Consider the following 27,167-nt stretch of genomic DNA (forward strand, 5'->3'; position numbering starts at 1 on the left):
CATCTGGGCATGGGCTTATTTTTAGGTTGAGGGTTACCCAGATTAGTGGGGCCCCTCCTCAAAGCCGAGCTCCTGGCCCTTCTCACAGTCACCGGCACCCAGCCTGCTCCTGGGATTCCGAAGGGCAGAGCCCACTGCCCGCTCCGCCTGTGCCTCCGGACGCGTCCGGAAAGTTACGAACAGATCGGTGCTTTCCTCTCGCTAGTAAACGCAGGTTCGGCGGTTTCCGGCCCAGCTTCGGCAAGTTCCGCCGGCGCCGGTCGGAAATGGCCGCCGGCCGGCAGGGGGAGCGGAGGATCCGGCGCGGCCTGGGAGGCTTGCAGCCGGCGGCCAGAGCGGCTTGTGGGAAGCGGACTTTCACTCAGGCAACAGCGGTGGCTCGTCCCTGACTGGAAGCCGGTAGGAGTCCGAGCAGCATGCAAGCCTGAGGACCCGGGCAGGGCAGGAAAGGCTGGTGGGAAGGACCGGGCAGCCTTGAGCTTGCGGCCGTGGCGGGCGGAGGCGCGAGCGGCAGTGCCTGGGAGCTGCTACGGCGGCGCAGCCGGGTAGGCCTGCCCCGCGCGGGGGCCTCGCTCTGCTGGGGCCGGGCACTAGCGGCCCACGGTAACATTTCTGTGGAAGCGCAACCTTTAGCTCCTCGTGATCACTCCCACATCTGGCCGCCTTTCTCCGCACAGCTGCGCGCCGCTGCCCATCGGGCTCTTCTCTCCAGGTGGCCACTTCCTGCCAGGGGTCCAGGTGCTGCTGTGCTCTGTGTCCGCCCCGAGCCTGGGTATGCCACAGCTGAGGGATGGGGGTTCCTGTGATGCCCTAAATGGAGCGACTACTCTGTTGGCATCAGCCCCAGGTCAGAGCCGGAGGAGCCGGGCAACACCGAGTGCTTGCCCTAGTCCATAGTGAGCAGCTGCTTAGCCTCTATTGAGATAGCCATGGCCCTTAGCCCACTGAAATTCGATGGATGTCAGCCCCCAGCCTGGATTGCTGCTCTTTAAATTCTCAAGGCCTTTATCTGGTCCTCTTCTTTTGGGGAAGAGGAAACTCAATATGTGATTTAAGAAGTGGCTTTAGCGGTTCTTCACTTTTGTCTTGTTCATCCACTTTCAGAGTCTGGCATTTCAAGGCTGGACTTTTTGATCCCTTCTCTTCTACCCTCCCCATCCATCCATCCATCCATCTATCCATCCATACATCCATCTATCCATCCATCCATCCATCCAAGTAGGCATGGAAGTTCCTGTCTCTTTCTCAACAGTTACCTTTCCCCTCTGGCTCAGTGACTATAACTCTCTGTAGAGCCTGGGATGGTGATTCCTCCCTGGGGCATTGATAATCTTGAGTGAACTAGACTTTAACAACTTATTACAGCAGAGTACTTTTACATAATTTGTAGAGAAAGAAAGGCCACTTTCTTTTTTTTTTTTTTTTCTTTTCTTTTCTTTTTTTCGGAGCTGGGGACTGAACCCAGGGCCTTGCGCTTGCTAGGGAAAGGCCACTTTCTTAAACTCTTACTTGGTGTGTTAAACATAACCATTTCCTGTGAGAATTTCCAGATCTTTGCCCATGGAGAGCCTGAAGAGTTGAAGTTAATCTAAATGTTTTCTGGAGGAGACCTAGAATTGTGGCAATTCAGAATTATGTGTGGGTTTTTGTTTTATTTTGTTGTTTGAGACATGGTCATACTGTAGCTCAGGCTGGCCTGGAGCTCTTGGTGAGCCTGTTGCTTCAGCCTCTGTAGTGTTGGGATTATAGGCTAGAGCCACCAAAACCAGACCTAGTATCTTCAGAATTCTTGAGACATGTATTTGGTCACCAAAGGTGACAGTAGAACTAACAGAAAAGCTCTCACCCTTCACTTTTCTAGAAGAAATCCGTTATTAAGTACCTGGTGTCTGTTGGAATCTCTTAGTGATTAGGTCTGAGAACTTTTTATTTTTTTTTTATTTTTTGTCCTGTGAGGGAAATGACTCAGTAACCAGGTGGGAGAGAAAAATGGATTCTAGGAGAGAGGGGAAGGTCTAAAATATGCTAGCAGTTTTCAGAAGAAAGTGTGATGGTTGGAAAAGGCTGGGCTGTGTGAAGGCGCTAAGCCAGGGTATGGTGGTTTGCAAGAGGCTCACTATGAGTTTCAGGCCAGCCTGCTGTATGTCATGATCTCTAGCCTAGTGGTAAAAGTCAGTAAAGGGTGGAAAAGGAGTTAGGAGTTTAGTTAGTAAGCAGGTCCTGTCAGTTGAGTGACTGAGTCTGTTTGCTTTTTTTACCTGTAGAACCCAGGGCTTCACACATGTTACACTGACAAGCCTTCTACCATTGAGCTACAGCCTTTGCTTTGGTGGTGACTGGAGAAGGGGTTAAAGGTATTGTTTAAAGTAGAATAAAGTATTAGAAATAACATCTCACCAGATGTAGCCCTGGTTTGACTGTAACTGTCTGTACATAGTTCAATGTGGAGCAAGGACTAAGAGCCAAGGATCTTCCATTAAAAGTTCTAAGCTACCCATTAATACTTGCTGGAGAACTAAGTTGAGTCAAGAAAGTTCTTGAGGAGTTGTTGATTTCCAGGCACGTTCTAGTAGCACACACCTGAAACCAGCACTTGACTAGGTACACCAGGAGTCCAAGGTCATCTTTAGCTATATGAGAGAGTTTGGGACTAACCTGGGCTACATGAAAAAACCTGGGCTATGTCAAAAAATAAGCCAGCTAGGAAACATTTTATTTATATCATTTCCTTTTACTTTTGGTATCTGTTCCCTTTGAGAATCTGTGATAAAGGGACAGCTGAGCAAACGAGAAAGATTTTCTCACATGTTGTAGGTTCCATGAAATGGCAGATTGTGTGCAGATGGAATCGAGAACTCAAGGGCAGAGTGAGCATTGTCCTCTCCTGCCTGAACCACTTATACGCATGACTTTTGTGATGTCAGTCTTAAAGGTGTTTTGGGTGATGTAAGTAGGTGTGAAAGAAGCAGGATCTTAAAAAAAGAAAGAAAGAAAGAAAGAAACTGGGCTGGAGAGATGGCTCAGTGGTTAAGAGCACTGATTGCTCTTCCAGAGTCCTGAGTTCAAATCCCAGCAACCACAGTGGTGGCTCACAACCATCTGTAATGGGATCTGATGCCATATTCTGGTGTGTCTGAAGATGGTTACAGTGTACTTATATATAATAAATCAATCTAAAAAGAAGAAATCTGTAGCCTTGAAGTGCAGAGGGACAGAGGGACTCATTTAGCAGTGTAGCCTCTACGTAGGCTGTAATGTGTGGTGCAGAGTATGCTCAGAGGCTTCCCAACGAGCCATTAAAATCCCAGGGATGGAGCCATACGAAGGAGAACAGCACATCCATCACATAGAGTAGAATCTAATACATTCAGTAGTTAACACCTGCCTGTATCCCAGAGAACAAGTCTGTGTTTGCAGTCAAGTATAGAAAAGCAGGTGGCCTAGGAAGGCCCGCGCCTGCCCTAAGTCTCGTTTGCCCACCTTTTGTATATTCTTCCATTCGACTGGGCCCAGTAACTTTGAGACTGGCCATGGTGTTAATGATTAACGCCCTGATGGTTGCTTTGTAGACACTTTACCTTGTAATCCTGCCCTCTCCCATGTTATCATCTTAAGTGTTTCCAACTTCTTTTAAATATTTTTCTCAACAAAAATTGTTTCATATCCCGAGGGAGGAATATAAAACAGAAATAGGTTGGGACTATCCCTCAGTATGCGTAATAAGACAGTTAAAATATGTAAGCATATGGGACTGGAGAGATGGCTCAGTGGTTAAGAGCACATACTATTCTTATAGAGGACTCGAGTTCAATTCCTCAGCACTCACATGGGGCAGCTCACAACTGCCTAGCTGTCCAGGCTCAGGGAGCCACACCCTTCTGACCTCCTTGGTCACATATACAGACACACAAATAAAAAATGTTTAAAAAAATAAATTTAAAAATATAAACACAGCGTGGTGGGTTATAATAGTGTTTTAATTGCTGTATACGTTCTTTGCTGTTTTTGTGTTCTTTTTCTTCCATAGAATTTATTCTTTAAGGGATGGAGAGATGGCTTGGCAGTTAAGATCAGTGGCCGCTCCTTCAGAGAATCCAGGTTCAATTCCCAGCACACACATGGCAGCTCACTGTTTCTAAGTCCAGCTTCAGGAAATCTGAGACCATCACATATACATGCAGGCAAAACACCAATACACATAAAAATAAGCAAAAATCATAAAAAAATTAAAGAATTTACTTTTTAAAGTCACTGAGGGGCTGGAGATAAGGCTCAGCTAAGAAAGTTACTTGTTGCTCTTTCAGGCTTGGTTCCTAGCACACGTTAGCTCACAACCATCTGTAACTCCAATTTCAGAGGATCTGATGCCCTCCTCTAACTCTACAAGCACCAGGAACGTTTGTGGCGCACAGACATACTTTCAGGCAAAATACTCAGACAATAAAAATGTGAAAGAAATCTAAAAACCAAGACACAGAGAGATAGGAGGCTTAATGCTAACAGGTTGATGTGTGGGGGTGGGCGGAGGAGTGACAGGTGTAGAGGACTGAGTGCTCAGGAGACCTGACTGAAGCTACACATAGTAAGTGGTAAGGCTCTTCTTAAACTGGTCTGAAGTATTTACTGACCTGTCTGCATCTAACCTTGGACATCGGTGTCACCATCCCAGCTGTGACTCAGGCCAGAAGGTATTTTCTTAGGTCCACCTGTGCATTTTATCAGACTGCATAGAAAAATTACAGATGTGAGGAGACAGCTACCATGTCTGTTCCTTCGCTTCGACCCGGGCTGCATGCTGGTGTTTGTTTGAATCAAGTCAGGCTTGCAGCTTACACAGAAACTTAAGCCAGAAGCCAGCATTTGGAAACAGGCAGATTTCACGTTCAAACTCAATGTTTTTGTCTTGCTTTGAGGAAAGTGTTGTAGGGTTCGTGCTGCATTACTTAATGTTTGATGACAGCGAATCACATAGGTGTTGACAGACTCTGCACTTTGCTATCTTTACCGACCAACTTCAGTCTGTTTGTCTGTCTGTCTGTATGTCTGACTCGTAGGCCTCTGCTGTACTCAAAGCATTCGGTTTCCACCAGCTGTTTCTTATTTGAAGGTTTTAAATCCCCTTACCAGCTTTTGAGTCCCCTGCCCTCCACTTACTTTGTTAATGGCCTTCTTCCAGCGTGGCTCTCAGCACACGTCACAGAATTCTGCACCTGTGCTGGAGACACACATGGCCACCTTTGCTTTTCAGCCTCCACTTTTGTTTTTGGTTTTTAAAATAGGCTTTTCCAAATTCAAGGCTTTTCCTAAACGGTTGGATTTCCTTGCTGTACTGATCGCAGTAGCCGGAGTCAGACCAGCGAGTGCCTCAGCCCCTGCTCAGTTAAATGCAGTCATCCCCATGCAGTTTGAGATCAAAGTGCGTGCTTTGTCTTTATCTATATTGGATTTCCTCTGCAGAAATCCAGCTGATAGCTTTTTTGTATCTTGGATTTTCTCCCAGGCGTGACTGACCCCTCCCAGCATGACTTCCTTTATTTCCTAGTTGTAAAATACCAAAATCACTGAGGCTTTGAAGGAAGAAAACAGTAGATAAGGCCCCAAACTTGTTATTAATGGACTCCATGGAAAATAGGGGTGGGGCGGGGGAGGGGTGCTTAAAGGAAAGTGAAGCGGGAAGGAGGCCTGGCGCCCTGCCGCCTTGACCTGACGCAGTGGCGTCTGTTCTTCCAATAAAAAACATGTGAACATCTGGGCATCTCATGGGCAAGGCGTCTGTAAGTCAAGTCCTAGAATGGAGAGGACTTTTGAGGCCAGCTGCTCTAACCGTTCCCTTTAGGAATTAGTTAGAAAGGATTAAGTAGGGTGTGGCGGCATCTGACTATGATCCCTGGATCATCAGGAGTTTGAGGCTAGCCTGGGTTACATAGATTCTGCCCCCAAACCAAAAGGTGCCAAGAGCTTATGAGTCAAGAGGAAGCATTGTGAGGGGCTGGTGAATCAGAAAGATGGCAGCGATAAAGCAAGGGTAGAATTCTTTTCTCAAGAGTCACAAGCTGGTTTAAAAATGGGTGAGCCGGCTTTTGCTTCAGCTCTGTGTCTCCTTGAGAGTCAGGCCCAGGCTACTAGTGATATCCGTTATATGGGCCACAGAAGAAAGGAAAAGTCCTGTGTTCTTGAGAAATGGAAGCCTTAGAAAGATCAATTCAGTCTCTGTCATACCACAGACGTACACTGGAGACCTTATTAAACTGCTTCCTACAAGTCTCTCACTTTCAGAAATATTCTTGGGGAAAAAGACATAAGAGGTCTCATTCTATCATTCAGGAGACAATGGCAGAGCAGGAGGATAGCCTGCTTCACATGGCATTTTCCAGAAAACATACATACATACATTCATTCATTCATTCATTCATTTATTTATCGTGGGCAAGGTCTTACTGTATAACTCTGGTTGCACTGGAGTTCACTGTGTAGGCCAGGCTGGCCTCAATCAGAGAGATCCACCTGCTCTGCCTCTCAAGTGCTGGGATTTTGGGGGGAGGAGGAAAGAGGGAGGGAGGAAGAGGGAGGAAAATAGGAAGAATGCAAAGCCCTGTATAACTTTGTAATATAAAAGAGTCACGGTTGGTGTTTTGCATCTGTGTGTTTTTCCATTCAGATGCATGGTTTTGAATGTTATTTTTCCACTAATATAGCATTGTAAATATGTTTCCAGCTTACTTAAAATTATAGAAAGGTTTGCATTCTGAAGTCCACAGAAGTAACATTATCATATTTTATATTTAGCCGTACTTAACTTTATGCCTGTTTTGTTGTATATATTGTAGAAAGAACGCTGAGGCATGTGCATCTTGTGTATAGGTCTTTGTCACCTAGAATCCATTCCTAGAAAGTGAAATCATTAAGTCAAAAGTAGGAAAAGTTAGGACTTTCATCACAAATGACCTCTGTTTACCTTCCCACTAACCCAGGTACCTACCATACCTGCTGCCTGCGTGGCCCACAGTATTCTGAACTTTGCCTTGATGTTTGAGCATTCTTGTAGGACATTTTCTTCCTGTTCACAATTCTTGAGGCTTTTTGGAAGTGGAGTTAGGGGTCAGGACAGTCTCAGTTTTCCAAATTGTATTCCAGAAAGGCACGGGACCAGGTTCTGATAAGTACTAGGTATTGTACAGTTCTCTGCTGATTTACTGGTGGAAAGTTGGTTTGGCTGGACCATGCTTGCTTGACTTCACCTCGACCCTTTCTATTAGTAACCTCTTGTCTTTATCTTTTTGACCACTTTTAATGCTTTTCCCTTCTAAATGCTGGTCAGGTAGCAGATCAGTCTTTTGATCACCCTTCCCCCCAACACACAGTCCTTTGATTCACAGGGAGTCAGGTGTGTTTAACTTCTGTGGGTGCACTGCTGTGTGTTTGCTTGGATTCCTAGGAAAGTAGCCATGTTTAACTTGAGCTAAAGTGACAAGCATGTTTTCCTTTTCTTATGGTTCATCTGTGACAATTTTTTTTTAATTCATCTGGGGTTTTTTATTCTGGTTAGTCATAGAAATCTGTTTTTCCCCCCTCAGATAGGTAATTATCACATTATTTACTGGGCTGTCAAGCATGATGTACTTTAAAAGACCGCAACAAAATATTTCCCTGTCCTTCTGCCTTCCCTTCCCGCACGTTTGTTGTGGCCCTCAGGCTGGCCTCGGTCCCTGTCCTTTTGCTTGAGCCTCCTGAGTGTTAGGACTACAGCAGTACACTGCCAGGCCTAGTTTTTTATTTGTTTTTAATTACAAAAAGATACATACTTACCATGTAACAGGAATAGCAACAAAGTATTTCTTGCCAGTAAACAGACAGGAGACACATAAGAAGCTGCACAGGTGTAGGCCACACACATCTGGGTTTGTCTGGCTCCTGGGTTTTTTGCTATATTGACGTAAGCAACTTTCCTAACCTCCAGGATTTACCACGTCTTTGTCCGTAAAGCAGAAATAACAGGAGCCCCCAAGCGGCTTCTGAAATGGACCAATAGTGTAAGTTGTGTTGTCTGGAGCATGCTGTGCCTGGCGCTGCAGAGGGGAAGGGACTCCTGGATGCAGTGTTGCCGCTGGCTTTCTGCTTCAGTCTAGGTGCAGAGCCATCTTCCTTAGTTGGCTTTAATTACATTGGTTCACTTGTCACCAGCCTTCAAAAAAAAAAAGTCAGGTCTCACGGCCATGTCCACGATGTGTAGAGAACCCGTGTTGGGTTTTGATAGAATTCTCCTGCTTGATGAAGCCATTTTGGCTGAAATGGGAGAAAGAAAATAGTACTGTATGTATGGATAGGGAGGTAGGGCTTGGGTGCACAGCTAAAGATACACTGGTATATCATTTTCTCTTTTAGTAAAGAAACCTGTAAATCTGAAGAGAGTGGTGGCTTTAATTGTGCATTAGCACAGCCATGGAGGATGTGCTTAGGGGACATGGGACCCTCTGCCTTAGGTGAGCATCACAGGCAGTTTAACCCAATGGTTGGGACCTGGGTCAGGCGGGCTACCTTGGTAAGTGCTACTATTCCGAAACCATAGTGGACACTGGGCTTTGGCTGTCTTGTGTACAGCGGCATCCACCTGTAGGGTTGTCAGATGGTTAAGGTGGCGTATTGAGGAACGTGTAGACTTAACCTGTCACACGGGGAGCATTCAGGAAGTGTTATCTCACAATTACTGAGAGCCAGGTTAAGCACATGCAAGGTTTCATTTGGCAAGAACTGGAAGGGTCTACGAGGTAACCCAAGTGGTACCAGGCACGTCTGGTGAGTGCCTCGGTATAATTTCCTCCTCTTCCTCTTTGTCTCTCTCCTCAACCTCCCCAGCTTTTTAGGATATAACTGTTGAAAGAAACTAACGAAGATCTAAGTAAACAGATGTCTCAGAGTTTCCTAGTAAACAAGAGCTTTTTTTTTTTTTTTTTTTTTTTTTTTGGTTGTTGTTGTTTTTGTTTTGTTTTATTTTTCAAGACAGGGTTTCTCTGTGTATCCCTGGCTGTCCTGGAACTTGCTCTGTAGACCAGACTGGCCTTGAATTCACAGAGATTCACCTATTTCTGCCTCCCAAGTGCTGGGACTAAAGGAATGAGGCCCGTGCCCAGCTTCGCCTCAGAGCTTTTTCTTCCCCGCTAGAGCTATATTCCTAAAAGACGAAAAGTCAAGTGGAATGGTTGTGATACGAATACATCCCCAAACTCTGAAAAGCAAGGTCCTGATGGAGCAGAGTAATATTCCTGCCAACTCAGGAGCAGGCTGAATGCTAAGGGGATGCTAGAGGAAAAGGTAGCTACAGAGGAGGTGATGGGGCTGTGTGTGTGTGTGTGTGTGAGAGAGAGAGAGAGAGAGAGAGAGAGAGAGAGAGAGAGAGAGAGACAGAGAGACAGAGAGACAGAGAGACAGAGAGAGACAGAGAGAGAGAGAGAGAGAGAGAGAGAGAGAGGAGAGGGTGACAGAGGAGAGGGGAGGTGATGGGGTTCTGTGTGTGTGTGTGTGAGAGAGAGAGAGACAGACAGACAGACAGACAGACAGAGAGGGGAAGAGGTGACAGAGAAGAGGAGGTAACAGAGGAGGAGGTGATGGGGGTGACAAAAGAGACAAAGAGAAGATGGAGACAAAGAAAAAGATGCGATGTGACATGTGACAGAGGTGACAGAGGGGAGGAGGTAACAGGAGGAAGTAGGAGGTGGCAAGGGGGTTAGGAATAGCTGACAGGAGAGGAGGGGACAGGGGAACAGGCTGTAATTTCAGTTGCCTAGAGATGACAGTGTCTGCTGTGAGTTTGATTAGTCTTCTAGTGATAGCTGCCATCTCTCTAAGGGAGATCTAAAAACTAGAGAGGAAAAAAAATCAGTTTCTCTAAGGAGTTTCTGATCGGGTTGAAGAATCAGTTGAAGTGATGACCTAAGTTTTGAACCAAATAATAAATACTAAATGAGGCCAAAGGGAGTTTAAGGATTTGGCAGTCCTTTGCAGTTGGGAAACTTTATGGAATCTAAAGTGGCTTGTATATGGAGTCTGTCTTGTTTATACCTGCTTGGTGTGGCAGGGTATGTTTCCCTATCACTCTCTGAGAGCAGAGAGAGATTCTCATCTAAACTGCCGCTTAGGATGAAGGATAGATTGCTCTGGGTCCCTTTCTCGCTGCCCAGACCTGGTCTAGCTTTGACCAGACAGAAGAATGGGAGATGTGGTGAGCTAAGAGGTAACTGAGTTCTACCCACCTGTCACCATTATCAGTGAGCGCTGGCAAATGGAAGCTTTGATTTCTATCCCTTGGAAATGTATTACCCTCTTCCCTTCCTAACCGAGCAGCTTCCCATGGAAACCCGCTTTGGCTCTATGCAGAAATGCTCAGGAAGGCCTTGATCGTTATGGAAACTAGAAGCATCTGCTTGGTGCGTACCTCGCACACAAAAGGGCTGACACTAGTGCAAGGTCTTTTCGTATGGGTGGTATTCAACTACTAATGCCTGTGTGGGGTGGTATTTTAACTATTTGTGCCTTTGTGCTAGGATGATGTCTCAGGGTAGGACTACGGGGGTTTTGTTTTCTTTTTTTTAAACTCTAGCTGACCTTAAACTGGCTGTGTAACTAAGGGTGACCTTGAACTTCTTTTAAAGATTTATTTACTTATTTTATGTATACGAGTACACTGTAGCTGTCTTCAGACACACCAGAAGAGGGTATCCATCCCGTTACAGATGGCTGTGAGCCACCATGTGGTTGCTGGGAATTGAACTCAGGACCTCTGGAAGAGCAGTCAGTGCTCTTAATCATTGAATCATCTCTCCAGCCGACCTTGAACTATTTATAAAATTTATTTTTATTATTTTTTTAAATTGTGTGCATATGTGTGTATATATCTGTGTGCCTGAATACAGTGCCTTCAGAATCCAAGGTGACGACATTTGGATCCTCTGGTCCTAGAGTTATATAGGCCATTGTGAGCCACTGCCTCGGGAACTAAACTCCAGTCCTTTGCTGAACTCTGACTTCAGCCCTGACCTTTAAATCTTGATTCTACTGCTTCTACCTCTCTGGGATCATAGGCCTGTGCCGCCATGTCTGACTTAACAGCTTTTAATATAAGTGAAAAGAAAAATCAGGTTGCTAAAGAGAACATACGGTGTCCTAGTTTTGTGAGCATATATGCGTGGGTAAGGGAAGCCTCTGCCTTTGGCAAAATAGCATATGTGTTTCCCCATTCAGAATCCATATTATGTAGTCAGGAAAGAGAGGTAACGTCTCTTTAAAGCAGACAGGCGGTGGGTAGGAAGCAGGGGCTAAGAATCTAAGAATCTGGTCAGTAGGCTGGGTGACCACCTGAGGGGTGGCCAGTGTCAGTGACTTGTGCTCGTTTGTATGCTCCTCAGGGATGAGGAGAAGCCCTGGAGTTTGTGAGCAGTGGGATTGAGACACTGTGTGAGAGTATAGATCTTCAGGGAAGCGGTAGGGGACGCGAGCGTCTGCCACAGGCACAGCCTCTCTTACGCTGGACTGTGCGTTGTCAGGAGGAGGAAATGGCCACCTGTCTGTGGATTCTGTGTTCGCATTTATCATTGCTATGTGGTGTCGAGAATCTCTAGGTTGAGAAATTGATGTGAGACTGAAGGCTGATAATAAGGCCGGGCTCTCTATCCAACAGACCGTTCTAGGTGGGTGCCCATAGTTTTCTCAGAAATAAATGACCCCTAAGAGTGACTGGTACAGGATTACAGAGAGAACAATCTACCATCAGACTAGCAAGAATCAGCAGCTAGAATAAGGTAAGCCAGGGAGGACAAGGACCTTCTGGGGCTTCCGGAGACTTGAAATAGTTGTCAGAATTAAAACCCAGAGGTAGGCTGAGTAGTGGTACAGTCAGAGGACAGGGCTGATAATCACGCCTATTGGCTGCATCTGGCTCTGGCTTGTGCACATGACGGGGGTGGGGGGCGGGGGAGAATGATGAGTGAGTGAGTGTGTGTGTGTGTGTGTGTGTGTGTGTGTGTGTGTGTGTGTGTGTGTGTGTTACTGTGTAGACCAGGCTGGCCTTTAACTCACAGAGGTCCACTGACCCGGTCTCCCAGGCGCTGGCTGGGATTAAAGGTGTATGTCACTGTGCTCAGCAAATGTCTTGCTTTTTATGGTTTTCAGCATAAGAATGAACAACTGTCTTATTAGTGTTGTTTTAAATTTCTTAGAGATTTGTTTTACTTTATGTGTATGAATATTTTGCCTATATGTGTTCATGTGTGCACCACATGTGTGCCTGAAGTCCTAGAGGTTTAAAGAGGGCATCAGGTCCTTTGGAACTGGGTTCCAAGCCACCACGTGGTTGCTGGGAACTGAACCTGAGTCTACTGTAAGAGCAACAAATGCTCTTAACCACTGAGTCATTTCTCCAGATCCTTCCTCTCTTTTGAAAGACTAAAATATGCTGTGGATATCTTATGTGACCCCCATGCATACTAAAATATTACTTGTCTGACCCTTTGCTAAAAGTTTCCCAACTCCTAAATTAGACAGATATGAAGAAATTGCCAGAAGGCAGCACAAAGGGCAAAGTGAAAGTTATGAAGGAGATGAGAAGGTTTGGAGGCTGGAATAGGCTCTGACAGGCACCAAGTAGAGACTCAAGGGGGGAGACAGAAGCAGACTCTGTCCAGAGACTGCAATTAGTAAACTTCTAGGTTAGCGACATAAGTCCTAAGATTCTGAAAGTTCAGTCTTCAGCAAAACAAAGTCAACTCCTCTCCAAATAAAAGCTCCACAAGTAGGTTCTTTTTAACAAACAGCAGAGCATGGGCCTGGGGAGATTACTCAATCCGTAAAAAACAGGAGGGCCTGTGTTTGATTCCCAACACTCATATAAAACCCACGTGCAGTGGCACGCCTCTGTGCTGGGGAGGCAGAGGTGCGAGTGTCCTTGGGACCAGCCAGTAAGTATGGCTTACTGGTAAGCCCCAGGGTTGGTAAGAGGCCTTCTCTTTAAAAGTAAGATTGGAGCCCTGCAATGGTAGCACATGCCTTTAATCCCAGCCCTCAGAAGCAGAGGCAGGTGGATCTCTGTGAGTTGGAGGCCAGCCTGGTGTACACAGAGTTCCAGGACAATCGGGCCTACACAGAGAAACCTTGTCTTGAAACCAAACGTAAGCAAACAAAAGGTAAGATCCGACTTCAGGAACACCCAAGGCAAACTTCTGGCTTCTGAGTATGCACACATACCCTGCACCCCATCCGATAGAGAAAACACACACAAAACCCACACCCAGCCGGGCAGTGGGATCACATCGCCTTACACATACAAAAGGACTGACATTTCACTCTGTAGTGACCATGGTAAATCTAGAGGGTTCTCCAAAGTATGGTGGAGAAGGGAAATCATGTATGAGGGGAAAACAACAACCAGCAGGAAGGAATGAAGCGCGGAGAGGAACAGAATGTTGTAAGCAAAGAGGGCAAGGGCATGGGCAAAGCTAAACCAGCGGGAGCCTGGGAGGACTGTGGGGCTAAGACTAAAGTGGATCACCAGGTGCCTGATGCAGTTACCATGCTGTTCTGAGCGGAGGGGGCCAGCAGAAAGACCACTAGACCTTTGGCTTGGTTAAGCTGACGTTGTGCTCTGTATTTTAAGGGTAACCATTAAAGAAGACATAAAATGCAGTTCTCCTTAGTATGAGAGAGGGACTGTGTTAGGTTCTGTTGATAAGAAACCTGCAGATACTCAAGTTCCTTATGTAAAATGGTGTAGTACTTCCTGTTAGGGGAAACTTTAATACATGCTGTGGTGACCCCAGCCATACAATTATTTTCATTATTACTTCATAACTGTGATTCTGCCACGGTTACAAATCATAAATATCCATGTTTTCCAGTGGTCTTCAGGTGACCCTGTGAAAGGGTTGTTTAACCCCTCAAAGGGTTAGCAACCCACAGACAGAGAAGAGCCCCTGTGCTATGTGCTTTAAGCCATTTCTAGATCACTTATAGTACCGTATTAGTCTGTCTTCTATTGTTGCAAACACTTGGGGTTAAATAATGTAGAAAATAAAGAGTTTTATGTAGTAGCTCAGGTTTTTATTCATTGGTAATTTCATACAGATATACAGTGTTTTGATCTTATCATTCACTCACTACCCATCCAACTCCCCCCCCACATCCTCCTTCCAGCTTCATGTCCTCTTTTTTTTTTTTTTTTTTTAGATTTATTTATTTAATGTATATGAGTACACTGTAGCTGTCAGACACACCAGAAGAGGGCATCGTATCCCATTACAGATGGTTGTGAGCCACCATGTGGTTGCTGGGAATTAAACTCAGGACCTCTGGAAGAGCAGCCAGTGCTCTTAACCACTGAGCCATCTCTCCAGCCCCTCATGTCCTCTTTTTATAACCCAGAGTCCAGTCATGTCCTGTGAGTGGGTATAGGGCCATCCACCAGAGCCTGGGCAACTTAACAAGGCCGTTTTCCTGACCTCTGACCTAGCAGCTCTCAGGTGCTCAGGCACCTCAGCTAGAGGTAGACTTCATGGAGCCCTTCCTCGTACTCCTGAAAGTCTGAGCGGCTTGGGCTTGCTCACCGCTTTTGAGGTCGAACATTCGAAAAGCGTAGTGCTGGCTTTGGAAATGCCCCCGTGCTATGTTACGCCTGTAATAGATGAGAGCGTGGTTGAAATTTAGACCATGGGTGGTTTGGTTGTTGGTATTATCATATTAAAATTTTAATTTTTAAAACTTTTTTTGAAATAAGAGTCTCCACAGAGTCCATGTTGGTCTTGAACTCCTAACTCAAGTGGTCCTCCTGTCTCTGCTTCTCAAGTAGCAGGCATTTGCCATCATTCCAGATTATCAGATTAATTCTTCCTGAATACTAAATAAGATAATAAGGTAGAGAGATGGGCTGCGGTCATCAGTTGACTGGGTGTAGTAGAATGGCTTGGAGACCTGAAGGTTGGGCCAGCTACATTCAAGCTGGAGCAAATACTGATTTCAGTAATACATAGGGTAAGTTGGTAGAGAATCTGGGGTTATGAGTGTTGTGGGCTAGGACTAGGCTGAAGGCAGAATATTAATTAAAAGGGGGTAAGTAAAAATTATTCTAAACCATTATTGCAAGTACATTATTGTGGTTATGATCGCAATAAACATTTGGTCTGAGACCAGACACAGATGTGGGAGCTGGAGATTGAAAAGTAACTGAGGCTTGGAGCCAGTCTGAAACATTTTATACGACACAGTCAGAAGCGTCTGCTTCCCTGCAGCCCTGAGTTTTATAATGCTTCCAAGCAAAGGTACCGTGGCTTTTCTGACAATTAAATGAGCATCCGACAGTGGGGTTCCATCCAGGCCTGGCTGCTCTGAGGTCTGTCTTTCCTGAGTATAGCACATTGTTTCTGACAGGAGGAAAGTGGAATCAAGGGCAGAACTAAACGTTATTTGGAAAACGAATTCCTTGAAGTGACCGGAGCACCTCAGGAGAGGCAGGTTTGTGTGGAGCCAGGAGGACCCCGCTGTGGCCCAGAGCAGCCAGGGGGGTGCTGAGGGTAGCTTCTAGAAGATCTGAGCATGGGCGACGCTTGCCATCATGAAAGCAGATGGATTCATTAACAACGATGCTGAGAGCCTCCAGAATCCTTTTTAAGTAGGAGGTAGGAGGAAGACTGGATGTCCCCAAGACAGAAAAAGAACATGAGTCAAAGGTGTGGGTGGGTACTAAAAATGTCCTACCATAAAAACCAAGGGAAGAGGCTGGGCGGCCATCAGCGACACAACTCATTCATCAACTCGCAGTGGACACGGTGATGGCATAGAAAGGCCGGAGTGGAAGGGCCCTGCTCTCAGGGAGTAGGGTTCAGTGTGGAAAGTGGGCGAGAAAGAAAGGTGAAGGCAAGGGATGGGGAGGGGAGGAGAGGAAAGGGGGAAGGAAAAAAGGAAGAGGAACCGGAAGAGGAAAGTCAGTAGGTTGACACCAGGAAGTCAGAAGGTCTCAGGGACTACAGAAGACAACTTAGAGTTTGAGCACTGGGCAAGTGGGTGGTGGCAGGGGGTCTCAGAGTTCAAGGATAGCATGGTCTACAGTGAGTTAAAGGACAGCCAGGGCTACACAGAGAAACCCTGTCTCAGAGAAAAAAAAAAGAATCGGAATCTGAAGCACAAGGGTTAGGCAGGGAAAGCCGAGTATTTCCGACAGAACACCAAGTGTGCACAGTGTGTACAGAACTTGGTGTGGGTGAATGGAAAGGCGGCAGTGACACTCAATTTGAATGAGCGAGGGTGGAGGGCAGTGATGGCTAAATCGGGTGTGGGGGCAGTGCGTGGAGAAAGCACATACGGATCCTGAGGGAAGAGAAGCTGCCTCTAGTTTGCAGTGTGAAGGGTGCGTTGTAGGGCAGGGCACCTTGGCAGGCACCACAGCCGCGGCTGGTGAGGATCACAAGTGCACAGTGTACTCGCCCTGAAAACCACACTAGAGCGTTTCGTGTAAGTGTTGTGGGGGCATTTATTTGTACATGGGAGAATTGCAGAAGAGAGCTTGAGGGTTTCTCTTTCCTTTTATGCTTGCAAACAAACTGTAAGTAGCTGTTTTGGAGGCAGGAGCTGCGCGACTGGCCGCTGGTTGTTCTTTTGGCTTGAGCTGGTGAACGAGATAGAACTGAGTCGGATGAGATTCTTTAGAATCAGGGTTGCTCCCCATTAGAACATTTATTTCTGTTGTCAACTCTGCTTGTATGTTGGGTGCTCCGGGAGCACTGCTGCCCAAATACATTGGACCCGAGCTCCTCCTGCCTTTGCGTCCTCCGTGCGGGATCGCACACCTGGCTCACGCTGGCGCTGGTTCATTTATGCCTCCAGACGCTCCTCACCTGCCTCCTGTTCATTCTGAACTCCACTCTAGTTACAAGCATCACCACTCCTACAAAGAGCTCCTGTGTCCTTCTGAGGTCCAGGTACACTACCTGCACCTTACAGCATCCTGTTTTACAGTCAAGCCCATCAGCAAGCAGCAACTGCCCAAGTAGTTTGCCTGTGAGGAAATTCCCACTGCCCTCCTGCTTGTCAGTAGTACCCGCTGACTCCAAACAGCTATGTTTGGGCATTCCCTGTGACTGCTGAATCTGCGAGGGAAGCCTTTTCAGAAAGACTAATTAAAGTCCTTAACAGCACCTTCCATAGCGAGCACATTTCAAATCATCACTTTGTTTTCTCTTTAAACCAGGAGAACAAGCGCTGATGACCACTAGTTCAGGCAGTCCTGTGCTGGGGCATATGCGGCTACATAAGCCAGCGAGAGGAAGAGTGCTGCCAGGTAGGGTGAGTGGGAAGGCCCCGGCTTCATGGCCTGGAGTCTGTCTTTTCTTCCCTCTGTTCTGTTCTTACTCATTGGGCTGATAGAAGCACAAACGTTTGAATAAAAGGATAATGTGGATGCTTTAGAAATGTGGGTCATGAACCGTACAGCACCTGGGATACAGAGGCATGTGGATCTCTATGCGTTTAGGCCAGCCTGGTCTACAGAGTGAGTGCAGGCCAGCCAGGGCTACATAGTGAGACCCGGTCTAAAGCAAAACAAAACAAAGGCTGAAACGTAGGTCTTGATGTGGAATGTTTGAGCAGAAGTTATTTATCTGAGTTGGAAGATTTATTTTTTGAGGCAGGGTCTTACTTATATAATTCTATCTGACCTAAAACTCACTATGTGACCAGGGTGGTTTCAAACTCAGAGATCTGCTTCCCTTTGCCTCATGAGTTCTGGGATTAAAGTTACTCGCTACCACTCCCAGTCCTTTTATTTTAAGTGTGTGGTAGTGTGTGTGTGTGTGTAGATGTGTGTGTGTGTGTGTGTAGATGTGTAGGTGTGTGTGTTTGTGCACACAAGTATGTGGGGCCAGAGGCTTTGCAGTTTCTTCAGCCGGAGTTGCAGGTGGTTGCAGGCCACCCCGAGGAGTGCTGGGAGCCTCTGTTGAACAAGTTTGGATTATCCACATTTAGTATTTCAAGGACAAATTTCGTTTTGCTTTTTGTCACCCTGATCACTTGCTCTCCTTAACCCTTGGTAAAATTGGCATCAGCTTTTGTTTTTACCTCAGGACAGAGAGACCTTATGAGACTCTAACCATTGCGCATCTGGAGCAAAGATGGGGGCTGGGGGTGACTGTGAGACGGTCGTAGGAGTGCTCCTGCAGGTGCTTTCTGTCTCCCCTCCCCTCCCTGCTGGGTATTGAATTTGCAGATTTGTACAAGATGGACAAGTTCTCCTCAGTGCTTTACATCTCGTCCATTAGACTCAGTCAAGTCTGATGAGGTCAAGGGTTATGACCATGCAAGAATTTTTTTTTTTACATATGCTAGATGTCAAAAGTACATGTAGTCTCTCTCTCTCTCTCTCTCTCTCTCTCTCTCTCTCACACACACACACACACACACACACACATACACACACACACACTTGTTCTTTTTTTTTTTTTTTTTCTGGAGCTGGGGACCGAACTCAGGGCTTTGCGCTTGCTAGGCAAACACTCTACCACTGAGCTAAATCCCCAACCCCCACTTGTTCATTTTTTAAGATGAATCTTGCTGTGTAACACTGGCTGGCCTTGAACTCAAGATTTTCCTGCCTGGGCCTCCTGAGTGCCAGTTAGAATGGCTGTGTCTGTCACCCTACCTGGCTGTGAATGTATTTTGTGTTTGCGAAGATGTGAAGAAGAAAATTAGAGTATCTTGTGGGCATAGATTAGTTTGGACTCTGTGTATGTGTGCGCACATATGTACGTATGTGCGTGTTCTATACAAGTTCGATGTAAGCTCTGTCCAGTTTGAGAGAAATGTAGGCAGGACGCTTCTGTATGTTGGGATTGTAGAGTTTGGGGAGGAAACAGGACTGGCAAGCTGTGTCGGTGCTGTGTCTTGGTACCTTGTGTCCTCTGCTTATTTTCACAGTCAATAATTCCTTGTTATGTGCATGCACTTGCCTCCATTTTACAAGATGAGGTTACTGAGGATAAGGGCCGGCTGCAGGTCAGTCCCCGAAGGATACAGGACGATACCTCTCATTTCTAAGTATAGTCTTCTCTCTGGAAGGCCAAGTTACTGTTTCTATTTTAAGGAGTGCCTGATGTCTGCTAATGGAAGATAAATAGAGGCAAACTAGAAAATACCTTTTATCTACTCCTGGGTGAAGTTCAAAAGAGTTCTCTTAACTCCTTTAAACTCTAAATTTAACAAATTGGGCTTCTTGGAGTTGTTTTTGCTAAGTAGTTCAAAAGGAGACTTTGATGTTGGGGAGGACCGAGTCATTCGGGGCCCAGCTCTCAGGTAGAAACAGCTGGGCTGGGGCTGGGGCAGGGGATGGCAAAGGAGCTTTGAATGGAAGCTTTTCAAATCTGACAGGATTCTCCTTCTCTTGCAGGCCTGATTGCTGGTAGTGACCTGGAGGACGGGGCTGGCATTTCAAACGGCCAGCTGTTTTTCCCAGTCACTGCATAACTCATAGAAGCTATGCATACCGGCTAGCCAACAAAGCCAAGGAACAAAAGCTATGGCAGTTGAAGCGGTCCCTGGGAGTCTAGGGCTTTTCCCCTGGATTTTAACACCACGGATCTCTTTCTTTTCATCCCATCAGCAATGTGGTACCTTCTCCTATTTGATGACAACAGCCGATACTTAGGATTTAGAGACCAAGTTAGAGACCTGAGCCACAGCGAGGAAAATGAAATTCCCATTTTATTTGGTGCCTTGTGCAGGGAGCACACTGATCCCTCTAGAACCTTGTGTGTGAAAAAGAGGTCGAGTTTTGTCAAACAGACTCATGGTTATGGCAAGTGATCCGACGTGACCAGAGTGGGCAAGAGCCACAGTGAACTCATGACAGGCTATACCATGTTGCGGAATGGGGGAGTGGGGAACGGTGGTCAGACCTGTATGCTGCGCTGGTCCAACCGCATCCGGCTGACCTGGCTGAGTTTCACGCTGTTCATCATCCTGGTCTTCTTCCCCCTCATTGCCCACTATTACCTCACCACTCTGGATGAGGCAGATGAGGCCGGCAAGCGCATCTTTGGCCCCCGGGCTGGCAACGAGCTCTGTGAGGTAAAGCACGTCCTAGATCTTTGTCGGATCCGCGAGTCTGTGAGCGAAGAGCTTCTACAGCTAGAAGCCAAGCGGCAGGAGCTGAACAGCGAGATTGCCAAGCTAAACCTCAAGATTGAAGCCTGTAAGAAGAGTATAGAGAACGCCAAGCAGGACCTGCTACAGCTCAAGAATGTCATTAGCCAGACAGAGCACTCCTACAAGGAGCTGATGGCCCAGAACCAGCCCAAACTGTCACTGCCCATCCGGCTGCTCCCTGAGAAGGATGACGCTGGCCTTCCACCCCCCAAGGTCACTCGGGGTTGCCGGCTACACAACTGCTTCGATTACTCTCGTTGCCCTCTGACGTCTGGCTTTCCTGTCTTCGTCTATGACAGTGACCAGTTTGCCTTTGGGAGCTACCTGGACCCTTTGGTCAAGCAGGCTTTTCAGGCTACAGTGAGAGCCAACGTTTATGTTACAGAAAATGCAGCCATCGCCTGCCTGTATGTGGTGTTAGTGGGAGAGATACAAGAGCCCGCTGTGCTGCAGCCTGCCGACCTTGAGAAGCAGCTGCATTCTCTGCCACACTGGAGGACAGACGGACACAACCATGTCATCATCAATCTGTCCCGGAAGTCAGACACACAAAATTTACTGTACAATGTCAGTACAGGTCGGGCCATGGTGGCCCAGTCTACCTTCTATGCTGCCCAGTACAGAGCTGGCTTTGACTTGGTTGTGTCACCACTTGTCCATGCCATGTCTGAACCCAACTTCATGGAAATCCCACCGCAGGTGCCAGTTAAGCGGAAATATCTCTTCACTTTCCAGGGTGAGAAGATTGAGTCTCTGAGATCTAGCCTTCAGGAGGCCCGTTCCTTTGAGGAAGAAATGGAGGGTGACCCTCCGGCCGACTATGATGATCGAATCATTGCCACCCTCAAGGCCGTACAGGACAGCAAGCTAGATCAGGTGCTGGTAGAATTTACTTGCAAAAACCAGCCAAAGCCCAGTCTGCCTACTGAGTGGGCACTGTGTGGGGAGCGGGAAGACCGGCTAGAGTTACTGAAGCTCTCCACCTTCGCCCTCATCATCACTCCCGGGGACCCGCGCCTGCTTATCTCATCTGGCTGTGCAACACGGCTCTTTGAAGCCCTGGAGGTGGGAGCTGTGCCTGTTGTCCTTGGGGAGCAGGTGCAGCTTCCGTACCACGACATGCTACAGTGGAATGAGGCTGCCCTGGTGGTGCCCAAGCCTCGTGTTACAGAGGTTCACTTCCTGTTACGAAGTCTGTCAGACAGTGATCTGTTGGCTATGAGGCGGCAAGGCCGCTTTCTCTGGGAGACCTACTTCTCCACCGCTGACAGTATTTTTAATACCGTGCTGGCCATGATTAGGACTCGAATTCAGATCCCAGCTGCTCCCATCCGGGAAGAGGTAGCAGCTGAGATCCCCCATCGTTCAGGCAAGGCAGCTGGTACTGACCCCAACATGGCTGACAATGGGGACCTGGACCTGGGGCCGGTAGAGACAGAGCCGCCCTATGCCTCACCTAAATACCTCCGTAATTTCACTCTGACTGTCACTGACTGTTACCGCAGCTGGAACTCCGCACCCGGACCTTTCCATCTTTTTCCACACACACCCTTTGACCCTGTGCTGCCCTCTGAGGCCAAATTCCTGGGCTCAGGGACTGGATTTCGGCCCATCGGTGGTGGGGCTGGGGGCTCTGGCAAGGAGTTCCAGGCAGCGCTTGGAGGCAATGTCCAGCGGGAGCAGTTCACAGTTGTGATGCTGACCTACGAGCGGGAGGAAGTGCTCATGAACTCCCTGGAGAGGCTCAATGGCCTCCCCTACCTGAACAAGGTAGTGGTGGTGTGGAACTCTCCCAAGCTGCCCTCGGAGGACCTTTTGTGGCCAGACATTGGTGTCCCCATCATGGTAATAAAATGGGCAGTGCGTTTCACCATGCAGAATAGTACCTTCCTTTTAATGCCCTCTCTACGTTTTTATCACTTTTGCTCCCTTACTTGTAGTAGAGTTGAATGTATGTGTACCTCTGTGTGTGTGTGTGCACATGTACATGTGTATGTGTGTACATGTGTACACTCCTGGTGCTGGGGATTGAGTCCAGGGCCTTTTGCATGCTGGCAGAGCACACTTATCTAGTCATTCATAAACCTATGTAGGTGGTGCCTTTCGCCATGACTGCAAACTGTTTGGGAAGGATTAGGAGTGAAGCCTCTCGGAGGAGATATATCACTGGGGTTGGGCTTGGCCCATCTGTGCTCTCTGCATAGCTCTCAGCTACTTATCCAGCACTGTGCCTGCCTGCCTGCCTGCCTGCCTGCCTGCCTGCCTGCCTGCCTGCCTGCCTGCCTGCCTGCCTGCCTGACACCGTGCTCCCCACCATGGTGGTAGTTGGGCTAACCTGAAACTGTAAACAAGATCCCAGCTAAATGCTTCTCCTACAGCAGTTGCTTTGGTCATGGTGTCTTTTCACAGCAGTAGAACAGTGACTGAGGCACAGGTCTTGTCGAGTTGTTTTAAAGTGTGCTATTTTGTGAGAGACACATTTGCTCATACAAGGGAAGGTGGAGCAGTGTTGGCTTCCTGCCTCCAGTAAGCGATGACTGAAATCCACCAGCAAACTTGCCAGAACTAATCCCTTCTTTAATCTGTTGGGAAATAAGTAGTTCCTGTGATTTCTGGGCAGCCCACTGCAGTAACATGATGCTTAGCTGGAAATGCCAGAAAGTCTCCAAACGGGCTGCTCTAACGGACTTTCTGTAGTAGCATGCAGTCTTTTCTAGTTATTTTTAAAAGGAAAGAGTTTCAAGTTAGAGAATTTCAGTCGTCACTAAATATTTTGACTGTGCTTTCTGCTTAAGGGAATCAGGTATTTAGAGCAGCAGTTGAAATTGCTGACCCTATTGGTGAAGGCGGTGTCAGGGCCAGCAAGGGTCTGGAATGCTTCTCAAAAAGGTTTTCCACCTTAATGCCAGCACAACCTATTCCTCGTGCTACAGTTAATAGATCCTTTGTAAAATTGGCTTCCTAAGCCGTCTAGTAGACTGTGCCTCAGGGGAAGATGATTCACGTCAGCGTACTAGCTAATGAATCAACCCAGGAGCACCCATGCAGCTGCAGAGAATGCAGGGCACTTTGTGCCTCAGTTGTGCCTCAGGGTCCAGGCGGGCATCAGGCATAGAGGCTGACATCTGTCAGCTGTGGACTCCTGGGAGCCATAGATGCTTGAGTGGAGAGGGATTATCTCAGTGGGGGACGCGTGGTATGTCTTACATTTTAAAATCTCCACTCTTTATTTATTACATCATGATGGAGTGAAGGTGACCATCATGGCCATTGTCCACGGAGCTTGTTCCACACTCCGTAAAGAGAATCTCAGGTCCAGAGCTATTGGGCAGATGGGCAGTGCTTTGGGCTACTGGACTACCCTCCATATGAGTGAAGGAAGGCTGGGAGGTGGTGATGGTGAGATGCTAATGCGAATCAAAGGAGGGCTGGAGAGAGGGCTCAGCAAACAAGAGCACTGTGTTCTGTTCCTAGAACCCATGTGTTGACTCGCGACCATCCATAACTCCAGTTCCAGGGCATCCCACACCCTCTCCCGACTGCTGCGGGCAGCTGGAACACACGTGGTGCACCAACATACATTCAGGCAAAGTACACATAGAACAAAAGGAATAAATCTTGACAAAGAGATTTTAAAAAGAGCATCCCCATGCTGTTCTGCTGTGCCTGCATGTGCAGCATTGGCTACTCAGACCACTTCCCTACATATAGGTTACGGTTTCCTCTAGCTGCTTCCAAGGTTTCCCTTCATGTTTGGTTTTCTGTAGTTTATCTTAGGCCAGGATTTAGTTTTTCTCTTTCTTTCTCTCTCTCTCTCTCTCTCTCTCTCTCTCTCTCTCTCTCTCTCTCTCTCTCTCTCCCTTTCTTTCTTTCTTTCTTTCTTTCTTTCTCTTTTTTTTTGAATGTACAGGTACTTTTGGTTTTTCTCAGGTAGCTTATTGGCTGGGACACAAAGGGAGAGCTGTTAGATGATTGCCCCAGTGCAAGAGCAGGGGTCAGGGTAGCCTGGGGTAGGAATGAGCAGGAGTCGGGTAGTGTATACTCAACATACTGAGCTCCCTTCCTTCTCTGTATTTCATTATTTTTTCCTTTCAGGAACCCATACAACCTCCTGATACTCAAGACAGAAAGACTGGGTTTTTCCTCAGTGCCCTTTAGAGCCAGGTCTGACCTTACCTCAGAGCAAAGCATTATCAGCCCTCGCCCCTGCCTGATTCTCAGCTCCCTTTCATCCATCGTTCGTTTTCTTTTGAGGAATTTTTTTGTTTGGGTGCTGGGACTTGAACCTGGGTACTTTGGGAGAACACCCAGTGTTCTTAACCACTGAGCCATCTCTCCAGCCTCTCTTTGAGGAATCTTTAAAGTTTGTCCAGAGTTTCTAGTAGTCATCTGTAGGGATTGATTTTGGCGAGAGCGCTCCCAGGAGCAGAAACCGCTAGATCAGCAGTTCTCATCCTATGGGCCCTGGACCCTTTGGCAAACCTCTGTCTCCAAAAATACCTACATTATGATTTTTTCCTAGCAGTAGCAAAATTACAGTTATGAAGTATAAATGAAAGTAATTTTGTGGCTGGGGTCACCACAGCATGAGGAACTGAATTAAAGGGTCACAGCGTTAGGAAGGCTGAGAACCACTGCTCTAGATAACCCTGGTCTTTGACACAGCAGAAGTTTTGATTTCAGCTACTTCTATTTACCTATCGTCTTTATTTGGTTTAATTTTAGATTGTAGAAAATAGTAAGGTGGCCTCTTTAGAACACTCATCAGACTCTCGGGATGTCTGTGGTGTCTCGGGATTGGACTGCAATGGAAGGGACACTTCGGTTTCTTGGCAAGTCCAAGAAAACACTGATTCCAGGCTGATTTCCACTGTCCCCTGCTGTCCTGACTGGTGCTGGACACTTCTGTTTGGGGATAGCATGCCTTCCCAGCAGACTGACTCTAACACTGTTTCCTACATGGCCTGTTGGTACATAGAAGAGAGAGCTGAGCAGAAAGTGCCTCTGGGAGCCTTCTTCCCTTGTCACTTCCTGGCTTTCTCTGTGGGACATTTTCGAAGCTTAAGAGGCTATTGCAAAGGCTCACTCCTCAGAGATGCAATATGCTTTATTTTCTTAATCTCTTTGCGCTCTACTCTTTAAAATATCACATGTAAACCAGATGGTGAGTCAGTCAGGACAAACCTCACAGCCTCTCCAGCGTGTGTCTGGGTGGTCTGATGGTTTCCCTTCATCAGTGTCACCATTCAAGGATGAGCTGCTCGGCTGCTCGGGAAGGCTCTAAAGCTGCCAGGAGTCAGGAGCTTAAGAAGCAAGCATTGTCGATGTTTACAGGGATTGTTGGAAAGTCAGGCTGCATAGTGGTTTACCAGCTGTAGCAAGGCAGACCCTGAGACACCTTAGTTCTCATGGCCACTCCTCACTACGTGAGATCAGAGCATTTAACATAAAGTAATCTAATGCTTTTCTTTTGCACCAAGCACAGATTTCCTGGAAAGATTGCTTGTGAGTAAATAATATAAATATATCATGTATAAGACTAAGACTGGAAAGGAACTGCAAAGTGTGAGGAAGCTAGAAGAGGCTGTGCTAGTCTAAAGATATAGTGGCTTTAGGCAGTAGTTGTGTGGAAAGCAGAGGCTTGCTGTTAGGGCTGGATGCAGTGGCTGTAGGCAGAATCGCTGTGTGGAAAGCAGAGGCTTGCTGTTAGGGCTGGAACTTGCCATTTGTAACCCAGCTGGTCCTGAGTTCTGATCCTCCTGCCTCACTCTGCGGCAGACTGGGGTAGAGGTGCATGCCAAGCCCCGCTTGTGAACTGTCTCAGCGGTTTCTCAGTGCTTCTGTGCTGAGCTGTGGTCTTTGTGTGCGTCTTCTCCCTGGAGGCTGCCCCTCTGCTTTGTGCTGCTTTAGTAATGCTTTCACAGGCCTCATCAGCACTGCTTTTAAAACGTCAAATAGATGTGTCTCATGAGTTAAAACAGGTACTGTTTTCATGCAGCATTAGCCTTGTAGTTATGAATGAAAATGAGTTCATGGTGTTGCTTGTAACTCCCATCCCCTGGATTGTTCCCTCTCGGCCCCTCCCCCTTGTTCAGTGAGTAGGTGACTTCCGCCTCAAGCTCTTTGACATTGGTGCTCATGTTAGAGACGTGATAAATGCAGCTTCCAAGGCCTCAGGCTCTCCATTCCTGAGCTCTGTGGTCTGCTTTAAGTCAGAGGAAGTAGCTGCAGTTTCCCTCTGTCGCCTGTGTGATGGCCTGAGGCAAGGCTGGCTGTGGTAGTGTGCTACGCTCGATCGGGGCATTGTTAGAGGCTGGAGGATGTGAGGCTGGGCTGAGCCAGTGTGAACTTAATGGTGTGAGGGACAGCCTGTGGCAGTGCAGTGGCAGTGCAGTGGCAGGTTCTAAGCCAGGATTGCTGCCCTGGCCTCTGCATTGTAATGAGGAGAAAGGTATGTCGACCGACCGACCAACCGACTGACCGACCGGGAGTCTCGGCTTCTCTGAAGGATGGTAACCAAAGGCCAGCTGACCTGGGAATGTGCTGTGTGAGGCAAGCAAATGCTTGCACAGTTGCTCCAACACGACTGCTGTGGGTCAAGAGTTCTTTGCATTAGAAAGCAAGATTAGAAGTCAGACGTTGTGGCACATACAAGTAACCCCAGCAACCGAGAGGTGGAGGCAAGGAGAACTAGCTGCGAGAGCTAGCCTGGGCTACACAGGTGAAGGCAGGGGGACTGCACCTTAAAGGCCAACCTGGGCTACACACTGAGTTCAGGGCCTGCCTGAACAGCGCAGCAAGAAGGAAGTATAAACAGGAGTAAATACTAAGGACTCCCTAATATTACCCACTACACTGAATGTTCGTTACTGCAGAACCGACTGGTTTCCGCTTACCCACTACCCAGCCACAGGTTTACTTGATGTGTGTTGGACATCTCTGTGGCAGGCAGTGTGTGTGTCATTCCTTCTGGCCAATGCCAGCCTCCTAATTGA

The 27,167-nt window shown here is 47.3% G+C and overlaps 1 protein-coding gene across 4 annotated transcripts in view; it reads left to right on the forward strand.

Moving 5' to 3' along the window:
• The first annotated feature begins 253 nt into the window (after positions 1-253).
• Positions 254-27,167, forward strand: part of Extl3 (exostosin like glycosyltransferase 3) — a 46,089-nt gene continuing 19,175 nt past the window's right edge. Inside the window, exons 1-2 of one of the 4 annotated variants that reach the window (XM_032918221.1) lie at positions 254-399; positions 19,415-22,017. In XM_032918221.1, coding sequence (XP_032774112.1) covers positions 19,870-22,017 — 2,148 coding nt within the window. In that variant the 5' untranslated portion in view covers positions 254-399; positions 19,415-19,869. Of the gene's footprint in view, positions 400-527; positions 773-17,266; positions 17,315-19,414; positions 22,018-27,167 lie in introns of those variants that run through there. The other 3 variants (XM_032918220.1, XM_032918219.1, XM_032918218.1) reach the window with 3 other exon arrangements.

The sequence above is a fragment of the Rattus rattus genome, chromosome 12, assembly GCF_011064425.1.
Source record: "Rattus rattus isolate New Zealand chromosome 12, Rrattus_CSIRO_v1, whole genome shotgun sequence".
Classification (NCBI taxonomy): domain Eukaryota; kingdom Metazoa; phylum Chordata; class Mammalia; order Rodentia; family Muridae; genus Rattus; species Rattus rattus.